This window comes from Neofelis nebulosa, chromosome 4 (assembly GCF_028018385.1).
Source record: "Neofelis nebulosa isolate mNeoNeb1 chromosome 4, mNeoNeb1.pri, whole genome shotgun sequence".
In the NCBI taxonomy this organism is placed as follows: Eukaryota; Metazoa; Chordata; class Mammalia; order Carnivora; family Felidae; genus Neofelis; species Neofelis nebulosa.
Genome location: NC_080785.1, coordinates 156,563,319 through 156,570,808, shown reverse-complemented (window position 1 = coordinate 156,570,808; position 7,490 = coordinate 156,563,319). Strand labels below are relative to the sequence as shown.

Genomic DNA, 7,490 nt, shown 5'->3' with positions numbered 1-7,490 from the left:
GTCATTTGATTCCCTGGCTATTGTCTGTCCCCATATTTGAGACTGTGGGCCCCACGAGGGTGGAGAAATGGTCCCCACTATGACCCCAGCACATAGTAGACACTCAGAAGCGTTTGTCACAGCAGTCCATGACTCGGGAGGCCACAGAGGAACACAAGGGCTTTATTCTGGCAAGCCTAGCCCCTCCCCAGGTGCTCTACCCCGTCCAAGCCCCCTTCTCCCTTGGCCCCACGGAGATCACTCTGGTGGGTGATGGGCAAAGGAGGACCTTTGGCTCGCTGTCTCCTGGGGGAGGAACACACACGAGAGAACGTTCAGGCATGAGCAGGGTCTGCAGCAGGGACTTGGGAGGGCAATCCCTCCAGCCCAGCCCCCACCTCACCGTGGACATCTCATCCAGCTTCTAGAACTCAGACACACCACGGTGGCCACGTCTCACAGCCATTAGCACAGACCCGATGAGCAAGACGGACACCAGCAGACACACAGCCACCACCACGCCTGGGTTCCTGTGCAACTCGGGGGCCCCAGTGTCACCCGGAGCTGAGGGGAAGAGGCCTGAGTCAGCCCTGGACACCGCCCCCCCCCCCCCCAAGGCTGAAACACCCACCGGGTGTTTCTACATCCCTTCCAGGAAGCCGTGCTCACTTCCCTCTCCTGTTGCTGCTGCGACTTTCTTTTAAGTTTAGTTATTTGTTTTGAGAGAGAGAGAGAGAGAGAGCGTGGGAGGGGCAGAGAGAGAGAGAGAGAGAAAGAGAACCCCAAGCAGGCTCTGCATTGTCAGCGCAGAGCCCGACTCGGGGCTTGAACTCTCAAACTGAGAGACCCATGACCGGAGCACAAATCAAGAGTCAGACGCTCAACGGACTGAGCCACCCAGGCGCCCTGCTGCTGTAACTTTTTTTTTTTTTAAATAGAGTTTTTTAAAAATGTTTTTAATGCTCATTTATTTTTAAGAGAGAGAGAGCGTGAGCAGGGGAGGGGCAGAAAGAGAGGGAGACACAGAATCTGAAACAGGCCGCGGGCTCTGAACTGTCAGCACAGAGCCAGACGCGGGGCTCGAACTCCCAAACCATGAGATCGTGACCTGAGCGGAAGTTGGACGCTCAACCAACTGAGCCACCCAGGCGCCCCTGTAACTTTTTTTAAAGCACGATTTTCTCCTTTCCCTTTTGAAAATCATTTGTCTATACGGAACTCATTCAGTGCTCTGTGTTTTTTGCTGCCCTCGCTGGGCACTCTCGGAGTTCTTGCCAAGTGAGAAAAAGCAAATCTAGGATTCTGTTCCCAAATGCAGCGACGTTCTGAGGATGCCTGCAAAATTTTAGCCTTTGTGAGGCTGGTTTCCATCCTAGGACTTCAGGCAGGTCATTACACTTTGTGTCACGCTGTTCTTTGGACATTTGAGACAACACACTGTTCTGAATGACGGGGTTTTTTTTTCTAGACCCCCTAGAAATGCTTGGCTTCTACTGAACCCCCAGGGCCCTGTCTGGCCATGCTCTGCAACTACCCTACCCTCCCTGCTGCCACCAGTATCCCCACTCATCCACCCCACTCACTCGGTGGGTCCCAACCCTGTCACTGGCCCTCAGATGCGCCAAGCACAGTCCTACCTCAGGACCTTTTCATGGGCTGTGCCAGCTACCCGGGCTGCTCTCCGGCTAGATACCTGTGTGACTGCCTCCTTCACCTCCTTTAAACTGAGACATTTGCTAACCGTTCTTTAAAAATTTCAATCCTAGGGGCGCCTGGGTGGCTCAGTCGGTTGAGCGTCCGACTTCCGCTCAGGTGATAATCTCACAGGTCATGAGTTCAAGCCCCGCGTCGGGCTCTGTGCTGACGGCTCGGAGCCTGGAGCCTGCTTTGGATTCTGTGTCTCGCTCTCTCTCTCTCTTTCTCACTGCCCCTCCTCCACCTCACACTCTGTCTCTCAAAAAGAAATAAATGTTAAAAAAGAAAAAAAAATTTTTTTTTTTTAAATTCAATCCTAGGGGTGCCTGGATGGCTCAGTCGGTTAAGCATCTGACTCTTGATTTTGGCTCAGGTCATGATCTCATGGTTTGTGAGTTCAAGCCCCACATCGGGCTCTGGGCTGACAGCACAGAGCCTGCTAGGATTCTCTCTCTCTCCCTCTCTCTCTGCCCCTCTCCCTGCTCCTCCTCTCTTTCTCAAAATAAATACATTAAAAAAAAATTTTTTTTAACGTTTATTTATTTTTGAGACAGAGAGAGACAGAGCATGAGCAGGGGAGGGTCAGAGAGAGGGGGAGACACAGAATCTGAAACAGGCTCCAGGCTCTGAGCTCTCAGCCCCGAGCCCGACGCGGGGCTCGAACTCACGGACCGTGAGATCATGACCTGAGCCGAAGTCGGCCGCTTAACCGACGGAGCCACCCAGGCGCCCCAAAATAAATACATTTTTAAAAACTAAAAGTGTCAATCCTAGTACGGGACTCTTGATCTCCGGGTCGTGAGTTTGAGCCCCACACTGGGGGTAGAGATTACTTAACAGTTAAAAGTTTAAAACAAATTTCAAAACACTTGTATTCACATTCTGACCCCTTATCGCGCTTATCTTGTTCTTTTATAAACAGATCAATAATTTACTTATAACCTGTCTCCCAACAAAGCTGCGTCTCACAGGACCTGATACACACTAGGTGCTTAATAAATGTGCATAGAAGAAAGAAGGTCTGAGCGGCTTTGGGTGACACCCGGTAGAGAGGGGAGAAGCCCTCCTCCACACATTCTCAGGTCTGTGTCTCTCCCTGGTGGCTAATCCCAGAACTGCAGCCTGCTACCCCCAACCATTTCCCCAACCCCCAAACCTCCAGTACTCACCAGAGCCAGAGGACACAGAGGTCCCGTCAGTGCTGGCTGAGGGCATGGAAGAGGGCTCTGGTCTCGAGCTGGGAGAAGTGGAGCTCCAATGCAAGGTCAAGGTGGGGGAGCTTGGGGGGCTCGAGTGGGAGGTAGGGGTAAGCTCTGAACCCGGGGAGCCAGAACTGGGGTGGGTGGCCGTTTCTGGTTGTGGGGAGGAGATGGCCTCCAACCCTACATTTGTGGAGCTGGTGGGGGTTACCCCTGAATTTGAGGAGGCGGGCTGTGAAGTAAGGATGCGGACCTGGACGTTGGAGTCTGTAAAAAGAGAAACACGCCCAAAATGGAGTCACTTGTGCTAAGCCCCATATCAACAAACCAAGACTTAATACCTAATCTAATCGCAGTTTCCGCCCCGCCCAGGAGTGGGACCTTTACCCCGTCAATCTGGAAGTAGCTGGTCAGCACTTGTGAGATAATCTGTCTCCTAGATGCCCCTCCTCTGCTTTCTTGCAAAGGAAGGTAAACTTGCCCGAAACAATCCACTCTTTGCTGGGAACTGCCTTTCTCTTCCCCCCACTTCTGCCTATAAAAGCCTTCCATTTTGTACAGCTCCTCGGAGCTCCTTTCTATCTGCTAAGATGGGACGCTGCCCAATTCATGAATCGTTAATAAAGCCGTTTCGGTCTTCGGATGTATTGCTGCCGAATTTTGCCTTCTAACAAGTCTGCCTTCTACACTCGAGGTGATGGTAGCGGCCGGTCGTTTCCACTGAGCTAGAGGAGCCGTAGCTGGGAAGCTCGGTTCTCCGTCCTGCTCGCCAAGAGCACGGAAAAAAATAACACTGGAGGGAAAACTCACTGAGGGGGCAGGGAGGGGATGGTTAGGGACAAGGGGGCGTGGCCTCAGCCCCAGCCCCTCTCCGGAGGTCTCCCCGTTATCCCAGATGGTAAACACCTGCCTCTCGGGAGACCTGGAGGACTTGGCGAACCACGTGAGTGCTCCGTGGGAAGCGGGAGGCGCCCTGGTCTGAAGTTCTACGGCCAAAGTTACAGCCCGGGTGGGGCCCTCCCCGCCCCCACTCTTGCTTCGGGGCTGTAAAGGCCCTCGGTATATAGGGAATGGCTGCAACCCAGCCAGCTGGGGAACTCTTTCTCTTTTTTCTTTTCTTTTCTCTTCTTTCTTTCCCTCCTTCCTTTCCTTCCTTTCTTCTTTCTTCCTTCCTTTCTTTTCTGTTTCTTTCTTTCTTTCTTCCCTCTTTCCCTTTCTTCCTTTCTTTTCTTTCTTCCTTTCTTTCCTTCTTTCCTTTTCCTTCTTTTTCTTTCTTCTTTTCTTTCTCTTTCCTTCTTTTTCCTTCTTTCTTTTCTTCTTCTTTTCTTTCTCTTTCCTTCTTTCTTTTCTTTCTCCCTTCTCTTTCTTTTTTCCTTCCCTCCTTCCTTTTCTTTCTTTCTTTCTTTCTTTCTTCCTTCCTTTTTCTTCCTTCCTTTCCTTCCTTCCTTTTCTTTCTCTTTCTTTTCTTTCTTCCTTTCTTTCCGTCTTTCCTTTTCCTTCTTTTTCTTTCTTCTTTTCTTTCTCTTTCCTTCTTTCTTTTCTTTCTCCCTTCTCTTTCTTTTTTCCTTCCCTCCTTCCTTTTCTTTCTTTCTTTCTTTCTTCCTTCCTTTTTCTTCCTTCCTTTCCTTCCTTCCTTTTCTTTCTCTTTCTTTTCTTTCTTCCTTTCTTTCCGTCTTTCCTTTTCCTTCTTTTTCTTTCTTCTTTTCTTTCTCTTTCCTTCTTTCTTTTTCCTTCTTTCTTTTCTTTCTTCTTTTCTTTCTCTTTCCTTCTTTCCTTTCTTCCTTCTTTCCTTTCTTTCTTTTTTCCTTCTCTCCTTCCTTTTCTTTCTTCCTTCCTTTCTTTTCTCTTTCTTTTCTTTCTTCCTTTTATTTCTTTCTCTTTCTTCCTCTTTCTTTCTTTCTTTCTTTCTTTCTTTCTTTCTTTCTTTCTTTCTTTCAAGTCTATCCTCAATGTGGGGCTTGAAATCACCACCCTGAGACCAGGAGTCTCATGCTCCACCAACTGAGCCAGCCAGGCGACCCTGGGGAACCCTTCTAAACCTTCTGGGACTCAGTTTCTTCCTCTGTAAAGTGTAAGTTGAGCCTCTGAGCGCTCACACAGGTTTGGCACATAGTGGGTGGTCAGGTGCACAGATCCACCTCCAAGCCCCCAGGGAGGATCAGCCCTAATCTTCTTCATCAAGTACCTGGAAGGTCCCCAAGGCTAAACTCAGAGTCTTAAATGAGAGGTTGGTTCTGAGGTCTCTGGCTCTGGGAACAATCCGTGGTTTGGAGCTCTGGAAATTACCCTGCTCTGTTCCAGCCACTCCCTGGCTCCTACCCCATCCCAGGCACTGAGCCCAGGAGCTAGAATGAGGGTGGGTGAATATTTTGTAGGCCATGTCCCACAAGGACTTCCTAGTTCCAGGCTGCTAGGCACCTTAGCTGCTTGTGAGCTCGTTCATCAACGGCTCCTTGCCCCACCCTACCTACTCTGCCCTGGGCGAATCTTTGTGCTTCCTCCCTCACCTCACCTCCGCAGCAAAAATGCGGAAATAACCTCAGGCGCCAGGAGGGGGCTGGGTCTACACACAGACCCCTAATTCTCTGTCCAGGCTCCCAGGCTCTGTGGGATGCCAGAGAAGTCTAGCAGAGGCATGGTGCACTGGCCTGACTTCATTCCCATTTTACAGATGGGGGACTAAGGCTCAGAATGGTTGGGAACCTGGCCCAAGGTGACTGGGAAGGTGGGAAGAGGGCCCCTTAAGGACCACCAAGGAGTCAAGGATGAAGAGGTCAGCCTCCCCAAACTGCTTCCTATCATTATTTTTGAGGCATTTCTGCTGAAATGAAGATGACTCGGGGCCACAGTGGACCCCAAGCCAAGCCAGAACTCTGGGGAGCTGAACTTTTTTTTTTTTTTTTTTTAAGTAGACTTCACATGCAGCAAAGAGCCCAAGGGGTGGGGGCGCGGGGGGAAGAGACGGGCTTGAACTCATGACCCTTCAAGAGTCGGACCCTTAACTGACTAAGCCACCCAGGTGCCCCAAGGGAGCTGAACGTTTTAAAGTCAACCAAGGAAAACCAGTGCTTGAAAGAGGAGGTGGAGGACGACACAAGCTCTGCTGAGTGCCGGGGACAGAGTAGACAGGTGCTCCTGAGCTGCCGGAGAGCTGACCAGAAGGTGAAGTGAAACTGAATCCGGGCACTGTGCTGGGAGTTTGCTTTGCCCGGAGTGCCCTAGACCAGGAGGCTGGCAAGAGCCAAGGCATCTGGTTCTACTCTGGGCCTGGCACAGCTGGGAGACTCGCCTCGCCTGAGCCTCAGTTTCCTGAGCTCTGCAGGGGGGATACATGTGGTGCCTTCTGAGTGAAGCCCTTGCCCGCAGTGGGAATCCCGGGCGTGGTGGCCTCCGTTCTTGACGTTCCAGGGCTGAGGCTGGGGCATGGGTCAGAGAGAGCAATGACTCGGTGGGACAAGGAGGGCTGGGGGGAAAGGTGCGGGTTCAACTCTTCTGCAGCCCGGGGACCGTCTTACAGGGCGGCAGAAGGAAATCAAGTCAGGTGCCAAGAACCTCTCCTGGGAGCCATCAATGCTTAGTGACCAGGAAGTGAGCCCTTACGTGCCCCCCACTATGGCCCTGGGGCCCTCACTCCTCTCCCCTTGGGGGCTACAAGAAACTGAGGTTTGAAACAGAACCTCAACCTGGGTATGGAGGCCCCCGCCAGCCTCTTGCTGGTTCAGATCAGCAGCAGAGTGGCAGCGCCCCGCTTTGCTTCTGAGAGGAGCGGCCCTTCACGTGTTGGGGGAAGGCTGGGGGTGGGGGTGGGTGGCCTGAAGGAGGGATTCAGAAGCCAAGTGTGTTGCTGAGCCATACGCCCCCCTCCAGCTTCCCGAAAGCCAGGCCTCCTTGTCACCTGTTCTTACCTCTAGAGGCGACAGGGGCAAGGGAGGAATTCCCCAGCAGCAGCACCAGAGACAGCGGCAGAAGTGGCGATGGCAGATGGGAACCCGCCATTCCAGGGCAGGGAGGGCGAAAGGCGGCTCGGCACAGGTGTGTGGCACGCGCACGCGCACGCGCACGCGCCCCCTGCCTGCGGCGGCGCGTGGGGCTGGGCACAGGTGGGGCAGAGGTGGGGCCTCAGGACACAGGGCCTCTGGGGGCCCGCTACTGTCCCCCAGGGGTGCCATTCCTGCCGCCCTCTCCACCTGGACCCCCCCCCCCCCCCCCGCCTCTCCTACAAACCCCACCTGGACCATGACCCTGAAGCCGTCCAACTCTCCCTATGCCCTCAACTCTGTGGCCCCCTCCGTAGCTGCCCTAAAACCATGCTGTCCCCGCCTCGCCCCTCCTCTGTCTGGGCCGCCCCCCTCTGGGGCAGCCCCCTCACTCTCTCTCTCTGCCCGGTTCCTGCCCCAACAGGCTGGGTAGGTCTGTCTGGCTCGCTCTCTCACCAAGACTGGGGGTGAGAGGGAAAGGCAGGCTACACTTCCCCAATCGGGAAATGGCTGGAAACTCCTAGCATTTCCTGAAGGGGGCACCCATGCATACGCCCGTAGGATTTTCTAGGGGCAGGGAACTCATGGTGGCCATCCTGGACCAGGTCCCCGGACACTGGCTTCTGGAATGTGCTGGGGA

At 53.1% G+C, this 7,490-nt stretch overlaps 1 protein-coding gene across 2 annotated transcripts; it reads right to left on the bottom strand.

Moving 5' to 3' along the window:
- Positions 1-142: 142 nt before the first annotated feature.
- On the bottom strand, positions 143-7,028 carry CIST1 (colon, intestine and stomach enriched 1). 2 transcript variants are annotated; one of them, XM_058727475.1, is made up of 4 exons: positions 6,779-7,025; positions 2,844-3,140; positions 383-543; positions 143-285 (listed from the first exon to the last, which is right to left on the bottom strand). In XM_058727475.1, exons 1-3 carry the CDS (start codon positions 6,867-6,869, stop codon positions 404-406), a joined length of 528 nt encoding a protein of 175 aa, XP_058583458.1. In that variant the 5' UTR covers positions 6,870-7,025; the 3' UTR covers positions 143-285; positions 383-403. The 2 variants fall into 2 exon arrangements, with proteins under 2 accessions (XP_058583458.1, XP_058583457.1); XM_058727474.1 differs by lacking the exon at positions 383-543 and having other exon boundaries at positions 6,779-7,028.
- Positions 7,029-7,490: the final 462 nt, after the last annotated feature.